This window comes from Volvox carteri, assembly GCF_000143455.1.
Source record: "Volvox carteri f. nagariensis unplaced genomic scaffold VOLCAscaffold_90, whole genome shotgun sequence".
Lineage (NCBI taxonomy): Eukaryota > Viridiplantae > Chlorophyta > Chlorophyceae > Chlamydomonadales > Volvocaceae > Volvox > Volvox carteri.
In genome coordinates, this window is record NW_003307633.1 from 46,334 (window position 1) to 69,804 (window position 23,471).

At 57.9% G+C, this 23,471-nt stretch overlaps 2 protein-coding genes across 2 annotated transcripts; both read right to left on the minus strand.

Moving 5' to 3' along the window:
• Positions 1 to 2,915: 2,915 nt before the first annotated feature.
• On the minus strand, positions 2,916 to 12,632 carry VOLCADRAFT_99563 (uncharacterized protein; the record flags this gene model as incomplete). Its single annotated transcript, XM_002958280.1, has 11 exons — positions 2,916 to 4,008; positions 4,214 to 4,314; positions 4,521 to 7,019; positions 7,453 to 7,602; positions 7,920 to 8,005; positions 8,259 to 8,481; positions 8,934 to 9,074; positions 9,236 to 9,410; positions 10,128 to 10,338; positions 10,495 to 10,971; positions 12,554 to 12,632. 11 exons carry the CDS (start codon positions 12,630 to 12,632, stop codon positions 2,916 to 2,918), a joined length of 5,235 nt encoding a protein of 1,744 aa, XP_002958326.1.
• Positions 12,633 to 16,059: 3,427 nt separating this feature from the next.
• Positions 16,060 to 22,606, minus strand: VOLCADRAFT_108077 (uncharacterized protein; the record flags this gene model as incomplete). The annotated part of the gene is made up of 11 exons (XM_002958281.1): positions 22,334 to 22,606; positions 21,425 to 21,541; positions 21,272 to 21,347; positions 21,010 to 21,152; positions 20,568 to 20,697; positions 20,141 to 20,298; positions 19,682 to 19,874; positions 18,691 to 19,130; positions 18,212 to 18,472; positions 17,103 to 17,862; positions 16,060 to 16,913 (listed from the first exon to the last, which is right to left on the minus strand). The coding sequence occupies exons 1-11, from the start codon at positions 22,355 to 22,357 to the stop codon at positions 16,060 to 16,062; spliced, it is 3,156 nt and encodes a 1,051-aa protein (XP_002958327.1). The 5' UTR covers positions 22,358 to 22,606.
• Positions 22,607 to 23,471: the final 865 nt, after the last annotated feature.

Here is a 23,471-nt window from a genome sequence, read left to right on the forward strand (position 1 = left end):
AATGGATGCTGACACCGTCAGCAAAAAAAGACGACTGGAGCTGCATCCAACACCCTCCCCACCCTCCGTGCATGCCAACTGAGCTCCATGCCCTGCCATGACAGACCTCACACCCGTGACCACCACCACCGCAACCACAGGCGGAACATTCCCCGCGATGTGCCGATGTAAATTACGCAGTGCACAACAAAGTACGGCGCCAACGATGCTGGTGGGTCCAACGGGTAGGGATATCGCGCACAACAACCTAACATACACCACGGATGCACCCTTCGGCAAGATGACGTCGATGAGTAGCACACTACCAATTCGGGGACAGCTAAGATGTACAGTGAACACAACAGCAGGGTGACGACGCGGGCGGCCGAGGTTCGCAACGACGATGTCGATGGCTGCGAAGCGCACTACACCCGAAAGTGCACGCAACATTGTAATTAGCATGCGAATACGCTCTCTTCCACAAGCCACCACCTGTTGCCAAATCATCATCACCTGACCACATCATCGTAACAACGAAAACTAACGGCGCAAAATCAACCTAAATGGGGCTCCACACGCCAATGGACCCAAAAGAAAATCTTCGGCGTAAACTCTCCAAAGCCCGGCCGAGTGAACGGCCCTTACAAAAGCATGTACATGCGTGACACCAATTTGTCTCGCGCCATTCGACACCACCCCTCCTCACAAAAGGGGCCCCCGATATCTCGCCTCCAAGCGGCTCCTTAACAATTACGCCGCCTGTTTGATCAGTATATCCTTAGCTCTCGTACTTTGCCGATGCACCTTCCTCTTCAACTATCCTCCCTCCTGCTCACACCTGGATGGGTGTCGGGAGTGTTGGGACGCAATCACCGACCCCCGCCGCGCGACCCTTACTCTCTCGTTGTACGGCCCTTCCAATTTCATCCGCCTTTACCATCCCTCGTCTCCCTTCCCTCCTCGCGTAGAATGAATACGCCGCGCAATATGGCGAGGCCCTCTTAAGAAAACTGCTCAATGCCCGTCTTGGAGGCAAAGCTCCGGAACCACCAACTCGTTGAGCATCCGTTTCAGGGGCTTTCTGGCACCGGCAGCAATCACAATTGGGTCGCTGATGGGAGCAGAGTGAGGACACCAATAAGGACACATAGCAGTCCACACAAAACCACAACAAACTACTGCCATACAACATCGCCGTACAAAATAAAACAAGCCGGCACGCCGGGCGACGATGCATCTGCTCGGAACTTCCACAGGCCAAGTGCACAAGGCCTGCGGCCACCGCCCCTGCGATTTTGCTTCAAAACCCCCAAACCGATGAACTATGTAATCCAGGCAGATCCCACACAACCATTACCGTCAAGCCCCGGATGTCCATAACCCAACGCGCCACGAAACTAGAAAAGAAAACGTAAGCGCGGCTATCACCTTCCACAGCAACAGCATTCGATTTAAGTGGCTCGCTCCCGCTCCCGCTTTCAACAGCACGGCCATTGCTGCGGTGACTGCAGCTGTTAAAAGCATGGCAGCAATGTCCCAGGGTGACATAGGCGTAGGCGACGGACATGCCCGTGTCCGGCCAGAGGTAGCCTAGCCTAGCCAACATCCCCGACCAGCGCGGAAGGTAGCCACGTGGCCGCGCTGCGACGGCTTCGGAAACCTAAGTACGAGAGCCGAACCAAGAACCCCCGCGTACTTCGTAGTGGGCCAGTAGCATCGAGGCAGCAGCTGCTGCTACTGGTGCTGCAAGAAGGGAAGCGGCATCAAGTGCAGTGGAGAGCGCTGACTGAACAGCTGTCAGGTGATGAAAGAAACCAACATGACACAACAGGCGATAGCATACACGAATAAGAACACGCACAGGCGCCCACAAACGCGCACATGCACATACATACATACATACATGCGTAGACGTGAAAGTGCACATGCGCACCACGCCACGCCGCGCATCCACCTCCGTGGCGCTTACAACATCTCCGATCTCCCCAATACAGCACAACAATATAACCTAACGCTAAAAACACGTGTACACACGAATTCACTCTGGCAACAACGCAATGCACACGGACGGGCATGGGGCACACGTGGGCAGCAGCACATGAAACAAAAGCAAACAAGATGCGATGAAAGGCGGAAAACGAATGTACGAATACACGACCAAGGCCTCCAAAACTGCTGCGGAACGGACCGAGCCCCGTTCAACCCGTGGCGAGGGGAGGGAACCGCTCTGCTCTTGCTAAAATCTCACCCACACACTGACGCGGGCCGGTGATGAGCCCTGATATGAAACAGAGGGAAAGAGTCCCCCGCCCTGCCTGTGACCTAATTGCGGCAATCCTTTGGAGGCTTGAGGTGGCAGCGACGGCACTGCTGCCCGCCCGACAACTACTAGCCGCCGGCGCCGTCGCCACCACCGCTGTCTCGCTCCCGGAGGGCTTCTGGTTGTGGGAGGCCTTCCGCCCTCCTGCGTACTCCTCATTTCCCCCCCAGTGTGAACAGGGTTATGCCTTGCCTCCTGGCCACCGTACTTCCTAGCCATCACTGTACACATGTAATTACAAATGAAAGACATACAGGAGGAGCAGCACAGCACAACGAGAGCATGTCTGTTGTACTACGCGGATAGACCGCACTGCACCGCAGCGCGCCCCCTCAGCTGCCTCAGAAACCAAATCTATACAGGGGACCCCGGTTCCAGAAGGCCCGGCGGTCACACTCGCATCCGCATTCGCCGTGGCCTCAAGACTTCCGCATCGTGACCGCGCCAGCTGAAAGAGGCGGCCACCCCTGATGCGGCAGGTCCCTCAGGATGAAGGAAGAAGAAGAGTGCCGCCGCAGCGCCGGAGATGAAAACAGGCATCAGGGGCTCAGGCCTAGCAACCTACACCGCGCAGCACGCCGTGTACATGTGTGATCTCTTAAGCGCCTGCGCCCACTTACATGTCATCGTCTGACATGGCCAACAGCGCCGAGATGTCGCCGCAAGCTGGGAGGTCCATCTCACCGTCCTCCTGCTCCTCGCCGTCGGCAACCGGCCCTGCCTCTGCTGCCAGCGTTGCAGTCAGGCCGCAACCGCTGGCCTCGCCCACACCCATACTTGCACTCATGCTCGGCAGCAGGCCCAGACCCAGACCCACGCTAAGGCTGCCCACCAAACCGCAACCCGAACCCAAACTGCCCCGGATGCCCCCGAAGCACCCCGACCCCACGCCGCCAGGGCTGCCAAAGCCGTCAAGACCCACAGCCCGATAGGACTCTGAGCGCGCCGCCGCGGCGGAAGCTGCTGCCGCCGACGGGAAGCCCAGGCTGCCGTTGCCCACCCCCGGAATGGCAATTGCGGCGGAGACCGGAAGAGACGGCCTGGCGGGTGCGGTGGAACAGCCGCCGCCGCCGCAGTCACCGGCCACAGAAGGGCAGGCCACCCCTGCGGTGGCGGCGCAGCTGCTACCTGTGCAGGCGACCCCTGTGCCGCCGCCGCCCTCCTCCGCGTAGCAACCGCTGCCAGCAAACTGCACACAAGACCCAGACTCGCAGGACGAGTGATGCGAGCGGGGGACGCTGCTGCTGCAGCCGCTGCAGCCAGCACCGGCGGCGGCGGGAGCTACGCCTGAACCTGAAGTACGGCAGCTCCCAGTAGGGTCCGTACCGGCGGTAGCAACGGACGAGGACGACGGCAAAGACGCCATGCCCCCCGAGGCAATCACCGCCGCCATCGACGAGGACGGCACCAACGGCAACGACCTGGTCGTAGCAGAGGCCGAGGAAGCTGCAGGCGCCGGTGTCGCTGTCGGCGACATCACATCCAGGGTAGCGGGCAGGGAAATGGCCGCAGCCGCTACCTGCCGCTGCTGCGGTCCCTGCACCGGCTGCTGCTGCTGTTTTGATGGAGGCACCGTGAGCCCGGCGGCAGCGGTGCCGCTGAGTTCGGCAGCAAGGAGCTGCTGCAGGTCCAGTCCGTGTCCCGGGGGCGTGATGACGGCAAGGATGGCCTCCGGACACAGGCCAATGGCAAGCAGGTTGGCCGTGATCCTGGGCGAGACAACAACAAGCATTCAATCCCAGACATGTCAATTTTCTTAAGCAGGTTCCAAGGAATCGGGACGTCAGCGGGGAATCATGAGATTTAGGGTTGCGTTTCACCTATGCTAGATATACCCTTCTACCTTCTGAAGCTCCAAAATGTAGCATAAAATTACGAATAGACGAGCCGAGCAAGCCGATCTTCCTTACTCACCGGAGCCTCTCCTGCGCAATAGCTCTCTCAACCACCGCCGCCTCATGTGCTTCCGCGTCGAAAAAGACGGCTGCGAGCTCCTGGCTATGACGTTGTTCCATCTGCGACAACAGGAATCGCCGCAGAGGCAGTCGCGAACATAATAAATGTAACAGACGGCAAGGCAATTAGAGGTGAAAGCAAGCGCTGGTGGCACCAGAAGCACCATGACCTGTTGTCCTTTTTTCTATGTCCTTCCCCGCCCGGATTGTCCAACACGAACACAGCCTCGCCTTCGTCTCACCAGCCGGCCCACCAAAACACCCACCTGACGGAGGCGACGCTGTAGGACCTCATTATCCGCCTTCAGCCTCGCCACCTCGGAAGCCGCGGGAAAGCTACCGCCAGCGGCAGCGGCAGCAGCGGCCTTACTACCGCTGCGGTACCCGCCGCCGTTGGCAGCGGCGGCAGAGCCACCACTACCACAGCCGCCGCCGCCAGACATACAACCAGAACGCTGACCAGCATGAGCGGCTGCGAGGTCGCCTGAGGTCCTTCCAGGACTGCCCACCGCCATCGACGGTGACGATAACGGTGCCCCCGAGGACGCTACCGGCTGCGGCGGCAGGGCTATCCCCGCTACCAGCGAAATTCCCTCTGCCTGTGCTGTCGCCGTAGCCTCACCTCTGGCACGCCGTATGGGTGGCGGGACTTCCGTTCCCCCTAGGTGGCTGACCCCCAGGCATGGCGTCTCCGACTGCTGCTGGGTTGGCTGGAGCTGCTGCGGCGGCGCCAAATCGCACGGCGTCGGTGGCAACCCGGCGGCGGCACCCGCGGCAATGTCAAAGGACAGACAGCTGCTGCTCGCTGCGCTGCTGCATTTACTATGTCCAAGGCGCTTGCCGCCGTCGCCTGTCTGGCGGCCACAGTTTCCGCCGCCACTGGCGGCAGCAATGGCCGCCTGCAGCAGTACATCTACGGGGCTAGGTCGCGTCCAGTCATGGCCAAATGACCGCGGCGAGGCGCCGCCGCATGGGCGGTGGCTGCTGCAAGTGCTCAAACCGGTGGAAGAAATCTCCGACTCGGCGAGTGATGCCATGGAGGGCGCCATGGATACCGCCGCGGCGCTGCACGTCTCCACGCAGGATGGCGGCGCCAGAGGGTTCGCCGCCTCCGCCGCTGGTGCCGCCGCCGCCGGCGTGGGAGGCGGAGCCGCCGGCAACTGCGGCACAGCGGTGGCAAGCGCTGAGACAAGAGGCTGCCAAGGACCTGACCCAGCAAAGGCAGCAGATGCCCCGGCCTGCGCAATGACGGTTTTTGCTTTTGCGGCAAGCGCCTGCACCTGAGGAGCTTCGGTACCATTGCCGCTGCTGCTATTGCTGCTATCAGCATTAGCGGTGGCCGCGCTCAGCGGGGGGTACGACCGTGGGCTGCAACCGCCGACAGATGTCACGGCGGCAAGCTGTACTCCCAGCTTCACTGCCCCCCAGGCTGGCTTCCGTTCCGTAGACGCCGAAGACGTCGTCACCGCTGTCATTGCCGAAGGGCAAACTGTGGTCACGCCCGAGCCTGATGTGGACGCCGGTGTGGGCGGAGGCCGCGGCAGAGTCAAGACGCGAGCTGCCACATTTTGCACAGCAATCGGCGGCAGGTCAAGATGCACGTCAGCGGCTTTGCTGGCGGCAGAGGCGGCGGTGGCAGCCATCGGCGCGCTTCCCAGTACGGAAGAACCCGTCACAGCGGCGGCAGCAGAGGCGACAGCGCCGGTTTCCAACCCCAGCAGAGCCGCTTTAAAACCAGGCATTGGAGCCACTGGAGCGGCCGTTGCCGTTGCCGCCACCGCGATGTTTGACGGCAGTGGCGGTGACGGCTGTGCTCTTCGAACAGGTGTCGGCCCATTCTGGCCCGTGGCGCTGCCATTGCAGTGCCCGACAGAGGCAGGAGAGCCCTTGGATTGCGTTGAACTAGACGCCGCGACCACAACGGTAGTGGCGGCGCCGCCTCCGCTGTTCGCCTGCGCCAGATGCCCTCGCACGGAGCCTTGTGGTTGGGTCGGCCTTCCAGAAGCCGCGGCACCTCGACCTGCTGCCAAGGCGGTGGAAACCCCGCGGCCTTGACGGCCGCCGCCGCCCCCCCATGCTCCTGCCGCCGCCGTCGCAGACGTCCCCGAACCTGAGGAACACGATAACATGGCGGCGAATCCAGTGCCGGGGCCGGCTGCTCCCCGCAGCGCTTCGTTCTCATAGTGCTGCTGTTGCTGGTACTGCTGCTGCTGGCGGGCCTTAGTCGCACATTTGTATGAAGAGACGGTCTGCCACTCACTGTCATCGCCATGATCGTCACCGCCGTTACAACCGCCGTGGTCCGGCTGCCGCTGGGCCTGGGGCGACTGAGCACTGGTGGATGATGACGCAGCTGAACCACGTTTCCCCTCCGCCGTTTCCTGAGCTCCGTTGGCTGAGGCCTTTGACGTTGACGCCGTCGGCACCGTTGCCGCCGTTGTGAATGTAGCATCCGTGGCTGCCGCCGGCGGCGCCGCTGAGGGCTGGACTCCTTGGGTCCCTTCTGAGTCGGCACCCGCGCTCACGGTGCCGTCAGATTCGATCGCGCTTTCTGAGGCTGGCTGCGCAGGCCCAGCGGCCATGGGCTGCGCCGACTTGGCCTTCACCGCTGCCATCGCTCCTACACCAGCTGCGGCGCTGCTACCCGTGGGCTGGGCCGCGCCGATGCCGTCAGTGGGAGCAGCACCGGGTGACGCTTTCGGGGTACCGTTGGTAGCCGCGGCCGTGCTGCCCTTCCTCCCGGCTGATTGCTGCTTCTTCTTCTGCTGGCAGGTGTAGCAGCAGCAGCAGTGGCGGCGTCATTAGTCAAGTAGCAGCATCCCAAAGAAAGAATTAACGCAACTTATATTACGGCAGCAGTGCCACTTGCAGCGCCCCTATACTTTGGGTACATTTACGGGCGCAGCGCAGCTGTGCCACGATGGCTAGTCAGTACCGGGTAAGAGTACAAGACATGCTCGACCCAACATCCGTCGCCCGCCCACCCGTCCCTGCTAGGCACCAAAGACCCCAAACAGCATTTAGAACGTGTCCCCCCACCCCGTTGAGTCGAGGCTTTCACGCGGATCCGCGGCCTTAGGGGAACGTCCGTGACCATGTCCGTGATGGAATGTCCGTGACGGAATATCCGTGACCATGTCCACAATCTCGCAGCTAGCTAGCAGCATAACACATTTCCCCTTCCCCACTCCGCCGCACCTTGCCGCCGCCGCCACCGCTGAGCGCGGGCTTGACTTCCATGCCACTGCCCAAGCTTCCACCCGCAGCGGCCTCCAGCTCTGAACCCAAACTCGCCAACAAGTCCGCCTGCAGCTTGTTAGCGACTGCCTCCAGCTCGTCCAAGCGCGCCTGTACGGCGTAAATCGCAGCGTACGGCAAAACTCACGAGTACGATACGAGCCAACATGACATGGTGGCTTTGGATTTATGAACGGAACGTGGGCCCAGGTAAATACGGGCTATATATGCCGAGGACAACCGCCTGCATGTTAAGCTGGAGTCGGGCCTATTACCAATTCGCTTGTCAGTCTGTCCGTCCGTCCATCCACAGCGATGGTGGGTGTTGTCCTGTCGAAATGGTGCTGGTGTATGATTGTAAGGTTTCTTTTTTAATCATGTCCTTACCCGTACCTGGGCCCCCTGTCCACCCACCCAGAGCGACCTACCTGCAGCAGGCGGCGCACCTCGCTACCCGCGGGGGCATAGTCCAGCACATTGCGTCCCCGGCGGTCTCGTTGGGAGATGCAGGCGCCTAGGATGGGTCGATGGGCAGGGATGAATCTTGTGGACAAGCACGGAGAGGATCATACATGGCGCACAGATAACCGCGAAATGCACGGGGCTCCGCAATGCTGGTGGCAGCCCTGCAAAGCCTGGTCCGGGACAGGCCCAAGCAACAAATATGACTAAAATTACCGGTTACCATCACTATATCATGTTCGTCAAAAGCCATTACTATCATCAGCTAACTGGCAACCAACAACGAACCGTCTTTCCTGCCGTACCCGCATCCAGCAGCGCCACCAGTGTGTCTTTGGCGCAGTTACCGGCTGCAAACATGAGGGCGGAGCGTCCCAGTGCGTCCTGAAGCTCCAGGGTGGCACCCGCCTCCAGCAGTACAGTCATGGCTTCCGTACCGTTGGCGGCGGCGGCTAGCATTAGCGCTGAACTGCCGTTGGGGGCCCACGTGTCGGGTACGGCACCGCTGGCCAGAAGCTTACGCATGGCCTAGAAAAGATGCGAAGGATGGGGGAAAGGTGTCAGAAAGGGGAACTTAGGCAAAGAAGGGTGAGCTCAAATTAACGGAGGAAGGAAACGAGAAGAGGTGGAAGGCGAAGGGAAGGCAGGAACAGCAGGCATGCACGTCAGCAGGCAAGCACAGACGAGAACGGATTAGCCCATAAGTCTCCCCCCAACCATTACGGGTTATACGTGAGGTGCAATTGTGCCTATTTATCACTCTCTAACTTCCACGCAAATTCGACATGTGCACACACAGCACCCTACTACATAGGCAAATCCCAAATCACGCCGAAGCCCGCAAACTCCCCTAGCCTTCCCCCTCCCGCAAACCCAACCCAGCGCGTATAAAATCCAGTTTCTAGGTCTATCCACTGACATTACCTTTCACACACCGCTTCTCTCTACCCCGCTTTCCCCAGTCCCTCCGCGGTGCCTACCTGCACCGTGATCCCCGCGCTCCCGTCGCCCGCACACGCCAGCAGCATGGCGTTGAGCACCTCCCCTCTCTCACACGCCACCGCCACCTCCACGGGAGTCTGACCCCGATAATTGCGAGCTAGGCAAGTTGAGGGACAGGCCTGAGTATGGGAGGACATGCAACACACATAGAGACACACGGGTAAAGCAGGATGGTGGATATGGAGGACGTTCTAGCCTGAGGCAGCAGTTGCGGTGATGAGGATGGTCGTTCCCGCGTTCTATCCTCCCAAGCCCCCTTCCCTCCTCCCCAGGTTCCCACCTTGGTAATGTTGTAAGCGCACATCGGGTGGCCGTGTATGGCTGCAAAATGGAGGGGTACATCTCCATTGGCGTCCCGCACCCGGGTATCGCTGCGGTGCTCTAACAGCAGAGATACACACTCCTCATGACCGTAGCCGGCAGCGTAGTGCAGACAGGTGCGGTCCTCGGCGTCCCTTCAACAGAGGGAAGCGCAGGAGCAGAAGGGAATCGCACGATGGAAAAAGCAAAGAACTCAGACTCAACCACACAGAGGAGAATGAGGAGAATGGGGGATTATGTGTGTAATTGAAGGGGAAGAAGGAATACAGTAATGGCGCCGTGGTTTGGGTATAGGGGTGACGGAAGGGGGAGATGCCGCGGGGAAGGAGGATGAAGTCCCCAGCACTAGCCCAATCTCCTCTTCCACGTCAACAGGACATCAAACCAGCCCGTAACCCCGCTCTTCAACCGCCCCTCCGAAAGCCGACCTGTTCCTTCAACCCAATGCCCCCTGGCTCAGTCGGGTCCACAGCAAGGCTTGCCGCACTCCGTCTTTACGGCCTCCGCACTATTTGTCTGTATGTTTGCTTGTCGGTCTGCCTTGTTGATGCCGACCGATCGGACAAATCTTCACGCTCGGCAACCAGTCCGACTCCCCTTCTACCGACCGGCACACAATATGATACAACATGACACGGCACGGCACACTTTAAGGCCCGCACATTTCATAACTTACATACAAACACCTTCAGAGGAGCGCAACCAGCTAGCACAATAGTTATTCTCAACCCAAAAGCCCAACCTGTGTACCACTCTTCACCTCTTGTCTGCGGTTATTACGTCCCTGAATACCCCACCTTTCGCCTTGCCTAGCCTTCCCATGCCCGCCCAATAATCGTTGCCCTCCCTACTTTGCAAACGCCACAGCAGCGCAGCTGGTGAGCGCCTGGCTCAGTTGGTCAACTAGACCGAGTTTAGAGGCCGCCACCGCGGAGGCGAGGACAGAAATGTCCGGTTTGGTACTGGCGTTAGTGGCAGCAGACGCGGCAGCGATAGCATTAATCGAAGCGGACCCGGCATTAGCGCAGGAAGAGGACGACAAGGACGAGGCTGTTGGAGGAGCTGCAGGGCCAGACGGCGGTGCGGCGCAATCTGGCGTCACCTTGCCGTCTTGCTGTTGCTGGACCTGTTGTTGTTGTTGCTGCTGCTGCTGCTGCTGCTGTTGCTGCTCGCTTCCCTTCGATGCTGCAGGGGCAGCTGGTGCTGCGACGGGCGCACCGCTTCGTGGGCGAAGTGCGCCATTCGGGTTGTACAGAGCCGGGCGGAGAATTGTCGTGCCCGTTTTGGACAAGGTGATTGCGCCGCTGCAGGCAAGTGCGGCGCTCGTTGCGCTAGATGGCGTCACTGACGTATTTGCTCGCGGCTCCGAGGACCCGTCTGAGGAACTCGTGCGGCTGCAGGGCCCGTGGCCTCGGCAATCCATGCCTAAGGCCTCCTCTGTAGCGCACTTGCTGAAATCCCGTGCACTGGAGGCTTGGGCTTGGGCTTGGTCGCGGCATGGCCGCGGCTGCTTCTGCGCCTCCGAAACGGATCCAACTTCATCTGCTGGAGGCCGCGTAAGAGCCCCTGATGTCACAACTATTGACAGTACTTCGTTTGCCCTTAATAGCTTTTCTGAATGCCGACACACGGCAATAACGGAGACCGCCATCTCCGACTGTTCCGGACTCAAACCCTCCGACTGAGCCAGTGCGTCTTGAACAGCACACATGAGGCCGAGGGCCTGCTAAACAAAAACGTAATCGCCCTGGAGGAACTCGTATGAATTTGGCGGGCACGGCCCTGCAGCAGCGAATCAACAAAGCTGAGCCTTCAAAGAGTGGTGTACATAAAGGCAGCATGACTTTAAGCCCTATCGTTGTGCAAAGATGCAGCGACGCTCCTTGCGGGGAAGTTGCAGAAGGCGCGAACCCTTGACACACGGTCACCGTGCCTTGCCGTAAGATTAACAATATGACATCTTACCAGCGATACACACTTGTCACCTTGCTTTATGGGGCGACGCCAAAGGGGAACTCGCTGCGCAAACAGTGATGATAGCTGAAACTGTTTCCTCTCAAGACAGTAGGCAGTATACATACCATGTCCTAAACAAAGTATTCTTTAAGTGCGCCACAGAGCTTAGGACACATCTGCCCAATACACCGGAACATCCCCAGTTACAGAGAAACATTCGCATATCAAGCTCCTGCCTATGACGCCTGGTAGCAACCTGTATTTCGTCTCAGACGTGAATACATGAGAAAGGTTACATGAGGAGAAGGCAAACCGACAGAAAAAGACCCTATGTACGACACTATGGATGCCTGTATCTTGGGGCCCCGCACGTGGCTGATTCCTTTGGCGCAAAATTATGAGGACGCTGCTGCTATTGGCTTCAATAACACTAACAGACGTCGTTCAGTCCGCGGGTTCGTTGGAGAGATGGAGATGAGAACTGCTTGCGCGGCATCGTGCATGGCATTACGCTTATGACGCATGTAAGCATGATTTTATCTATGGATGCAAAGGTGCCTAATGTTCCTTACAGCCGTGTGCATTTTATCATGTATAGTTGTCTGTCGTAATGTTTCGGAGTACACAGTCCCAACGATAGGTGCACGACGGATGAGATGTGTTTTCGCATGTGATATGCTACGTCAGGTTATTGACCTTGCTTGGTGCGAATGTGAACCGGTTAGGTGCAATCAGCTTCCACGTCACGCAGTGCCCTTGGGAAGATGAGTATGTGTAATGCATCTATAAGTGCCGCTTCTGAGGCTAGTTCTAGCAAATGATTGTCTACACGATAGGTTTTCTACAGTCGCGAGAACGGGAGTCCCTACAACTTCAACTCTAGGAGAGCTCGTAGCATTTGCAGGGAGAACGTGTCGGTTGATTAAGTTTGACAATCAATATGTTGAATTACTGCGCAAGAGAAGGAAGTCACTAAGTTTGTTTGTGGGAGCGGAGAAACGTTCGAACCCCAAGTCTACGCATCTAGCCTGACTCAAGCTTGAACATCGTTTGCTTTCTGCTTCAACATGAGTCCCGAGTGTCGACGCGTGGCGGGCGTTTTGGCGCCCGCGTGTGGAAGGACTTTGGCATCCGGTATGTCTATCTAAATACGAAGGTCGCAAAGCCGACGAGTTCATGTGTCAAAGCCACTTTCCACGTCAGGAGCCGCCGCTGGATGCACGTTTCGTGGATCGTGCTGATGAGGTTCTCCATGGCGTCAGCTGGAGTGGCCGTACGGCGGTGTGCCGAGGTCAAAACGCTTCAATAGCGGGGAACTCACCGCACAGTAGGCCTTCTACCTGCTCAAACAGCCCGTCCATCTCTGGTGACACCCTGGAAAAGTGCACATTATAGTTCATGTTGCAAAACGCTGCTTGGACGGCACCGCGCCAGCTTTATTTAACCTATAGGCTCCGCACAAGACACGAAGAAAGTTGGTATGGAGAGACAAATACGCCCCAGCTAAACTGTTGCCCCGCCCTTTGCGCTAGATTGTAAAAGCATGAGGTTCACGGCCGTATCGCGCGACATCGCGCATAGAGACCGAGATGCCAGCATCTGACACAGATGCAGCGGGGAGGACGAGGGAAGGCCTTCGTCCTGAGCTGGCCCTGATCACACGATGCAATATACCTGAGGGCCTCCCCTTAGCCACGCCATGGCGGGGCCCCGCCCTGCACCTCATTCTGGTGAACGACAGAGGACGAAGCTTGGTTCGGGCCAACTGGAGGCCGGTTACGACTGCAGACATAAGTACGGATTAAGGCCCCACAGACGCGCGAGGTACGGTCATAGATTGCGCCAAAGGGTCAAGGTCCCCGTATCGGGACAGCAGTAAACAGCGAAGCTTTGATGACCACCTCCTATAAACTGTTGACACTGTTTGATGACCGGCCTGCAGGTGATTGGATCTCCAGTTCACCATTGTGTACTTAAGTTATGGCTGGTGGGCGTAACGTTGTACGAAGAAACGGCGGGTTGGGGCGCTTTAGGCGGAATGCATGTCGAATATGCGCGTCCTTGGACGATCCACGAAAACCTGGCAAACCATCTTTCAGGTGACACTACTTTTGCAATGCTCCTGATACTTCATCCTGCAAAGCCGACATCAGCGAGCATTAATTTCTTAGCGAGTAAACTTGTGAGCGTATAATTAACCATGGCGCTTTTTATATTGCAAACATGCCCAGGTAAGAAATAACATTCTCGCCTACGTTACGGGCTGCATTAAGTTTTCCCATTTTTGTTACTTCAGGAGACGGTGCCTGCTACAGCAACGTACCGAAGCTGCTTTATACCCTTGTCGTGAGCATGCCCGCTGACTGTCATTTGCCAAGCTAGTTAACTCTGTTCTTCGCCAGTGCCCGCAGCCCTGTGATGTAAGCCTCCTTTCGAAATGCCTTTGGAACACTTGTTAGCTTCGCTCCAAGGGACCTTCAGCGCACACCTGCAGATCACCAGCTCCTCACCAGCTCCTCAACCCCAAAATAATTTCGTGCTTTACATTTTTTACAAAGGACACGCATACACACTCTTTGGAGTTGCGGGGCGACCGGCCGCCACCCTCTGTACGCGCCAGGCCCTAACAAGCCTGCAATCCCCCCGAAGGGGTCCCAGGCCATCCAAGCTACGTAAAAACTTCCTCGCAACGGCATCGATGGCCAGTCCTACAGCAAATACCTAGAACCTGGCCTGCCTTATCACAGCTACTACCGCCCACAGCACCGCACGCAACAAGTCCTCCGCCTTGAAGCAGACACCACGCCATAGGACATCAGCCCCGCCCAGCACTGCCCAGTCCAATCTTACTAAGCCGTGTCCCAAACTCCGGCACCATTCAGTCTCCGGCCGACAATGCCCGCACATCACCTAGCATGTTATTACAGGACAGATAAGCGCAAATCATTATGCTCCACGGCGGAAGGCCCGCCTTCCAGTCAGTGAGAGCGCCACAAAATTACCCCAGCGTTTGATGGTAGTACATCGGGAGACAGACGCACACGTGCACAGCCAAACAATATAGCCGCTAAAGTTGCGGTGCAGCGCAGAGATGCCCTACACATGCACGCACATTGTGCACGACGACGGACTGCTGGAGACTGCAGGGCGGCCCCGAACCTGGGGCACCTGACGCGTTTCCCATGCAGCAATCCCATGCTCACGCGACCGCCGCGTGCCAGCAAGTTAAACGGCGGTCTGCCCGCTGGGGAACCCGCCCGGGACCACCCGCGCATTTTCGCGAGGTATTCCGTGCACCTTGTCCAAGATGGCTTATGCATGCACAATACAACGCGTCGCGGCTGAATATCGGTAAACCAAGCACCACGTCGAAGCAAAAGCAACTCCATTAAAAACTACATGTACGTATACCTCTTGCCAGGAGAGGCGCAAAGACATGAGGAACCCGAAAGCAAAGTGTGTGTGTAAAGGTTAACCACCACAGCATGACGCCTTCACCTCCTGCGCACATCACAAGGCCTGTTTACACGCGTTGGTTAAATATAAATTCCGTGACGGCTGGCAACCGCTGCGCCGCCTAATCCGACCGCCAACCACAGTTGCCCTTCCCATGTTGCATCTCGTCGCAGGTCTATTTGAACTGCCTACACACTATGATGATGCTCTTGCTGATGCACGTACTATGAATCACAGCTCGTATCTCCACAACGTGCGTAATCGAGACCCAGAGTTCCGGACCACGGGCCCAAGCCCGAACCCCTGCCACTGGCCCACAATACATGCCCCCTCGTTGTCGACTCCAACCAAAACCCGCGCGGCGGCTGGACAACCGATGCGGTCGGCGACTGTTAAAAGCCCCGTCCGGTGCACAGCCGGAAAAACTGCAGAATGCAACGAGATGAAACATCAACATGTTAATTGTCCTTTCCCGTTCACAGTCGAAACCAGGTAAGAGACAAGCAAGTCCAAGCTATGCTCCAGATCCTACCGCCCCAGCCATCAAGACCACCACGGTGCTTCAGGCCGTCTAGACCGCCACCCTCTTTCAACGCCCAACTGAGGCCTCGAGGAAGACATCACGTGCCCCTAAGCACCTGAAGCGCACCGTATTCTAAACAGGGTCTTCAAAACCACTTCGCCCCTGCCACCCTCCATGAGCCCACCACGTCTGCCCGAGCAATGCACAAACGTCACTCGACTCGATAGCGATTGGCGATCCATTGAAACCTGCATCCGCCGCCCCAACGCCCGCGCTGGACCGTGCCACAGTCTGCAATCCTGGCGAGTGGCAATGGTCACCCACGTCTCTGCTGCCAGCAAGTGAGCGTGCGTTAGCCCCTATCCGCCAATCTAGACCTTTGATAACTTTATAAAGCGCCATTGGTGTCATTCGCAGTCTACTGCCAGCCGTCACCTGTGTTGTGTGGATGTGCCAACCTTCAATCGTTGGAGGACAACACAGCGGGTTCTGTAACTGGACATTAAATATTCCTGAGATGGCACCCTGTTAGTCGCCTCCCGTAGGGACTCGACCTTCGAGGACACGACAATAATGAGCCGCAACCCCTGCCCATCCAAAACATTCGGGTCCCACCTCCAAATGAGAGGTGAACTGAATGTTCTTTGGCAGTAAGTAAAGACAGTGACTACTAGGAGAACGGAGTCTGTTATGGCAAAACCTCTCAGCGCTCCATGTGTAATCAAGCGAGCTTCAGGTTCCAGTGCTACCATGCTGTGTCGGGTTTCAACTTCCTCAGTAAACGCGGGGAAACAGACGCGCACCGGATCTTGGGGAGGCAGTAGTCGCACACAGGTGGCGCCGGACCTTCACTGCACCACCACAGTTGGAGATGGAGCTGTGATAGCCGCCGGTGCCAGCACCGCCGGTGCAGGCAGCGACGGCGCGGCCGCCGGCGAGCCGGCCGCTCCCACTGCCGCCGCCGCGGCCGGGCTTGCAGCCGCCTCCTTGGCCTCGAAACCGCCAATCTTCTGCCGACAGAAAGGGCACGATGGCAACTCGCGGCCCTTGACGCATAGCTGAAAAGCGCACTGCACGCATAGCCCATGCTGACAGCCCGCCACCAGCACAGCAACGGGCAGATCCATGCAAATGGAGCAGACATTGCGATCGTCATCTGACCAATCCGACCCGCTCTCCGAAGCCGCCGGCGAGTCGTCCTGACCATCCAGGCCGCCATCACCAGCGGCACCGCCACCAGCACCCTCGCGGTCCTTCCCAGAACGTTCCTTCGCGCCGCCGCGCTGCACTGTAGTCGTGTTGTTGTTCGTGGCGGCAGCGGGTGCGTTGTCCTGTGGCGGAACTGTGGTACCGGCCGTGGACAAGTGGTCTTCAGTGGCAGCTGCTGCACCATCCGTTGGAGACATGGTGGCGCCGCGGCTAAGCGGCAGCGCACCAGAAACCAGCGGAATAATCTCGCCGGTTTGGATCGGCGGTGGCCCAGTGAGCAGTTCGCCATCATCCGCTGCCACGGCGACTGTACCTTCCAACGCGGCGCGACTGGCCACGTCAACAGCTGCAACAGGCGATGCGGTGGTGGTAGTAGTGGTGGCGGCTGCGGGTGCCTCCGCCACGGGCATCGAGATGCCCGAGTCGCTGCGCGACTGTGCAAGGGCCGGCAAGACAGTTGCGCCACCGTTCTGGGACGTCACAATGTCCTGCACTGCGTCGCCCCGCCGCGAATTCAACACACGCAGCAGGTTGACAGTGGATGCCGGGGCTGCGACGACCTCCGGGCCGGCAGCGTCGCTACCGCCGGCAGCAGCAGCAGCAGCAGCAGCAGCTGTACTGTTCCCACCGGCAGGGTCACCGGTAGGGCTGTTGTGCACGTCCTGTATAGTAGCCCCCGCACCTAACGGGCAAGCACCCATGCCCATGGCAAGAGATGGGAAAGCCGTGGTGACTTGCGGCACACCGTTGGTCGTTGCACCGACCGCGGCGGCACTATTGGCGGTGGCGTTGCCAGCGGTACTACTGTTGCCACCAGTCGCCAATGGCGTGGACGATGCAACGACAGCCACGGCCGCGGCCGCGGCCGCGCTACGTGCTGCAGCCGCGGCAGCGTGCGCGCGCCGCCGACGGTGGCGCTGCACACCAATGTCCCACTGAAGCTGCGCAATGAGTGTGTGCAGATGGGCCGACCAATGTGTTGCAAAGGCGGGAGGTACGGCGGCGCCGTCGCCCATGCCACGCACTGCGGCCTGTGGGAAACCCAGGCTGGAACCGGTCAACGCCAGGGGACTGCTGGTCAACACAGCGGTACGTGGGGAGCCCTGGGACCCAGTAACCGCCGCCCCTGCCGCCTGGCCGTGGGGCTCCACAACCTGATCCGACACGAGCGCCGCCGAAGCCTGGCCGTTGGCAACGCTGTCCGCCTCGCTGCGCGCCGCTGCCGCACGGGGTGTACCACCTGGGGCCTCGGCCTCGGCACTGGCCAAGGCCTCGCCTGGAGACGCGACCCCCGATGTGACCGCAGTTGCAGATACGACGGGGTCAGAAACTGCGTTGGCATTGCTCGCTGCGCCGGCGGCGGTGGGCGAAAGGCCCAGACGGTTGTTGACAGCGCCCATTTGTTCCTCCAGGGCTGCGGGGCTCGTTAGGTAGACGGCCGCCTATGCAGCACAGAGAAGGGGTGAATAGGAGGGCTTAGATTATAATACAAACCCAGACAGATATCTGGATGGAGTGCAAGCTTAAAGGCGGCTTGCGAAGCGACGCTCAGCACACAGATGTAACAGCCTCAGCAACGGGTTGATGCACTTCGGCCGATCTGGAGAACCGACGAAACAGCAATATGCCACACGCTCAAGACCCTGCTAAAGATGACGGCAATCAGGGCGGTGAACAGGAGGACATCGAGTAAAGTTTACAACATTACCCAAAACCACTGCTAGCCCAGGCATGCTCCAGTCGTATGCCCTGTCTGTGCCTCCTTCCACAATGCCCCTCCTTAACCCGCACCTGTAGGCACGTCTCCACCGCGCGCAACGCTGTGCTCAGCAACGCCAGCCCATGCTGGGAGTCCGAGTCACCGGGGGGAAGCTCCAGGGGCGCTCCCCCCGCGGTCAAGGCCGCCGTCCCGGTGACCGATGCCGACACAAGCTTCTTTGCCGCGTGTAAAATCGCAGACACGGTCCGCGGCGTTATAAGAGTGGATAGGATGAAGTCCAACACGGCCTCATACGTTGCAGCGCGGTCGCCCCGACTCAGGCCTCCAACAGTCTGTAGCACCAGGTCGCAAGCGAGGGTTCAGCGGAAGCAGGATGCGAGGCGCCAAGTACCGTAAATGGCTTTCTGTTAAGTCTGTAATCCTTGTTGGCAGTATGGCGCCTATGAAACCGCTGGCTACGTATCACTTCATTTAGAGAAATAAAATCTCAGTAGGATGAATGTTTTCCACCATCTCCCGTTGCATGCAGTCACACCCAAGCTAAGCCTACCTCAGTGGCCTCTCCTGCCAACGGCTCGTCCCTGCGGCAAAGGGCCTTCAGGTTATCGTGCAGCTGCGTTACAGTCGTCAGTAATTGCGTAATCTCGTCTTGACGCCGAGCCCACAGTAGCCGAACGTTTGCGGGTTCCATACCGCCGCGGTGCTTCGAGGAAATGGCCGCAAGGGCGCCCGCGGCCCCGCCAAAGGTAAATATCGTTGGTGTTGGCGCTACAGCCGCACGCGTCGACACATCCATTGGTTCCGAACCCGGCTGCTGCGACTGTGCTTGCTGACCAGCGCCCTGGCGGTGCTGCTCATTCGTATTAGCACCCCCCTGCAGCAGTTGCTGCTGCTGGGCTGCATCATGCTGTGCTTGCAAGTGGGTCACGTTGCGCTGAATTGCAATCAACTCGAGGTTAAACATGAGCTTCAGTTTCTGCAGCATGGAACCTGGACAGGGCCAGACCAAAGCGGGGGGAAACCCACAGCGCAAGTGGGGATTGCGTCAAGCTCATAAATCAACAAGAAGCCATCATGGCTTTGGATGCATGCTAACGGCCTCGTAGGAGGCGTGTATGGAGCAAGAGGTGAGCGAGGTCGATATGTCAGATAGCAGCAGAAATGCCCCCTCCCAAAGCTGCAATCAAAGCGCACTAACCTTTCCCGAAAGTAAAGCAGACACAGAACAGAAGCTCAATTGGGCTTATGAAGAGCTCGGGTGATCAAACGCGCAGCAAAACCTAAAACGCACACAGTATCACTACTCGCATCAGCTTTCAGGCCCGCTGGCCTAGACAAAACAGACGCAGATCTGCCGCCCGCCACGATCCAACACAACTTCCACAGCTGTGAAAAGGAGTGAAGGCCGAACCCGTCCGATGCATCCAGGCGCTCCTCCAAAGGCCTAGCGCGAGCCGAAAGTCCAAAAGTCTAGCGTGACGTGGGCCGCCGCGCACGTCAACTTCAGCCACTTTCGCTCGACTCCGAGCCTGAAAACTCACCTAGCGTCTGGTGCCGAGGCGGCAAGCTCTGCTCGAGGGAGTAGTTCATCCAAATCTGCCGCAATAGCGTGACAGGGAGCCGCTCATCCAGCAAGTGCATGAGCACCGGGTTCCGAGCAGACTGTGCGTAGTCGTGTGGCTTGAGGCCCGCCGCATTTGTGCGGCTGCGCAGCTCCAAGCCGGGGTAGCTCTCCTGCAGGAATGGAGCCAAGGGGAGGAAGCAAGATGAACGTCACTCCACGGTACGACTGGCAAGGAAAACCCAGGCGGCTAGACAGGCAGCCTGCAGAGCGGAGCCCGAGTGGAATCGTTTCATGCATGCAGGTTCGCGCGATGTCACCCAGGGTGAGTCGGCCCAACTAATTGGCAACCTGATCATCGTGAATCTCCATAAAAGCCTGCTTCGCCTGCACGCGCACACGGCCTATGCTTTATTTCCACCCCCAGCCTTGCAATCACCTGTGTTTCCAGAATCAGCTTCGCCATAATTATGTTGCCGGTCAAGGCGGCAATGTGGAGGGCGTTTGAGCCAACCGCGCACCGAATGGGGCTGTTCTCCACCTTCGACGCGCAAATGACCGACTCCACGTCGGCGCCGTGGCGGAGCAACGCCCGAACTGCGAAGGAAGCGGAAGGGGGGATGATGACAGGTGAGGAGTGCACGCTAAGGACACATCCTCCTCGGATCCACGGCTGATTATCACGCCCCAGGTTCGGGTGAGGGGGAAGCTGCGCATAGTCTGATGCAGATTAGCCTACGGCTGTCATCAGCTGAATACGCATGGATTGGGTCGTAGCGCAGCGTAACGCGCAACGTTGTCATATCCCGTTGGTACCGGGCAAGGCGCAGCATCCCAACGAGGCGCGCGGCTGCATATGCACTCACCCGTGCTCACGCTACCCTGGAAGACCGCGATGTGCAAGGCGCTGAGGCCCCAGCCATTGTGGCGGTCGATGAACTTCACGGTCGAGCCGTCGTCTATGCAGGGGATCTGCGCTATCGGCACCTGACGGCCCTGAGGGAATGAACCATCCAACACGCGGAGTGCGTTTCATACACATTCACAGTGAACGGAACCAAAGGGTGCGTCGCTCATGGGCCTTGCCTGGACTCGATAAGCGGCACGACTGCCCAGGAGCTTGTGCACACATTCGCTGTGCCCGTACAGCGCGGCAAAGTGCAGACAGGTGTTGTGCCGCCTCTCGTCGGTCAGAAGCGGGTCTCCCCCGTTTGATACCAAATACTCGACGCAGTCGGGATGCCTGGTAAGGAAAAGGAGGTTAGCAAAGCAAGTTGTTTCAAGGAGGCCGTTGAGCCGATAAATCACCCACCCGTGTTTGCATGCGACCATCAGGGCTGTCTGCCTTTTGGAATTAGCATGATCGATGCAGTTTTTCTTTGCACGCTCCGGGCCCTCGGTCATGACCGCTGTTTCCAAGATAAGCTGAACCAGCTCGAAGTGGCCTCGCGCTGCAAAGATGTGCATATAAAATTGTGATGTACAGGAAAGGGCAGCTCCATGGCATCCCTGCCAAATAAGACAAATAACCCAATAGGGTACCCGATAATAGACAGCGACAAAAGCTCACCAGCCGCTTGGAGCAAAGGTGAGCTCCTGTCTTTGAAGTTGTAGTAGGAAGCCGCCTTGGGGTGCTTGGACAGCAGCTGGGGACCCAGCAGGACCATTTCGGCAACCCGTCAGCTTGGTGCCCCAGTTTCCTTTGGCACACCTGCTGACGCACCTCCTGTGCCATTCCCAGATCTCCATTTGCCGCAGCGACCAACAGAAGCGCCCCCTTTGAGGTACAGCTGTTAATGTTTCCCATAAATGGACTGTATTGCCGTTTTCCGCACGTGCTCTACTGACGCATGGCAACAGGTGCAAGACTCCGGGGCTTATCAGGCCCCAGACTGATAGCTGCCTAATCGGCTGCAAGCCGCGGAAATGGTGTGCAGTTGCTTAAGCTTGGCAAGACAGCTACTGCTATGAAAAGGCCTTATTAGATATGACTAGTTGTTCTGTATTTGCCTATTTTTTTACTATGACGTGGGCAACCAAACTTTGTCACCAAAGTTTGCATGTCGTACGTTGTGAGCCACCTTGTTACGTAGGGCTCTCTTGTATCCGCACTCAAACCCCAGTGAAGTGACATTTTATGCAGTGATTCATCAATGGCTACAGAATTCTGTTACGGCATCTTCGGCATCTCTGGCACTCGTATAATGCTGACATATCAGAGGTAGTTAAGACGCGCCTAGGGTATCCTTAAAAAAAGGGTCTGTCACTTAGGCGCTTCTGTCCCAAAAGCGCTTTCCAGCCAAGCGACTTCCCTGTGCCGATACGGACATCACGACAGTGGCAGTTTTCAGCGTTTTTTGCTGTCTGTGTGTGTCTTATTTCTTTTGTGACCTTCCGAGCGTCTGGAAAGACGGGCTCTTCGCTCAATGGCCCTCCACCACGAAACCCCAGACCTTCCGCCAGCTCTGCCGGAAGCCTTCAAGCCCATCGCCGCTATGAACAAAGCGATTTTAATGAACACAAGGAACCTCAATGGCTAGCCTGGGCATCTGTAGCTGCCACGTCCAAGGGCAACACCCACCACTAACTGGCATCACACTTTTGGTATTCACTATTTTTTGCACGGACTCACCACCAGTGTCAAGGATGAAGACATAAACTTTAGATAGAAAGTTTATGGGGAGCCGTGCATTGCAACGTTTCAGTACTTTACGAGGTTGTGTAATCAAGATGCCTGAAGTCACGCAATGTTCATGCGAACCCCTGCGGCACCGAAGCCATAGCCTTGCTGAAAAGCACACCTATTCCATTACAGCTCCAAGCGGGCTATCCACGATGTGTTATACCTATATACGCGTGTTGGGAAGTTCCCGCTTGATAAGTTAACTGAAAGCCTCCCCATCGCGAAGCTTAAGTGCATTTCCTTCCCACTTAAGTGGATTCTCTTCTCACAATGCCTTAAACACGGCGCGTTCACGCACTTCAGATCTTGGCTTGACAATACGGATAGCAATGAACATTAGCAAAGTTTACTCTTGATACCCGGCTCGTCAACCCGCATCCGCCCATGCAACCCCGTAGACGCAGCTGGATACACGCTCCCTGGGGCTTCTGAGGAGAGGCGTCCTGTACCCTCATCCACCAAAGCTTTTCCATGTCTCACCGCAAAGGAGGTGGGCGTTGAGGCCCTACCGTTTGCAGCGACCTTACAAAAGAAAAGGGTATGATGGCGGGTGCAGATAGCTGGGTGCACAAAGGCCAAGCGAGGGAGAGGAATAGGATTGGACATTATTTCGGAAGGGGCCGTAGCTCGCAGGGTGTCGGTGGGGCAGGAGGGCGGAGTGCAGTTAGAGCGGAAGGGGAGCTGCAGTCCCCGATCATTGCCCTGGCGAGGTACTTCGGTACCCTGCAAGGTCGGACTGGCAGCCCAACGCAGATCAGCAGGACATGACAGTTGGGCCACTATTACCACCGGAATCGGACAGTCTGTGGAGGCATTCGGCGGAGGTAGATGCTATGGGACATGGACAAGATGCCGCAAGATATGATTGATCTTGGGGCCAGGAAAGGCCCGTGGTCATCGCTGTATCAACGTACCAGCTACGCCTTAAATAGCCGTTGCCAAGAAAGGCAACTGCACGGCTGCACTGTACTTAATTTCAAGTTACATTTACACATGGTTACATTTTTAAAGGAAGTCTCCAACTGTGTTGACCCGGTGCTTCAAAAAGCAGCGTTTGTTCGACTTTGTCTTCCAGCCAGCAAGGATT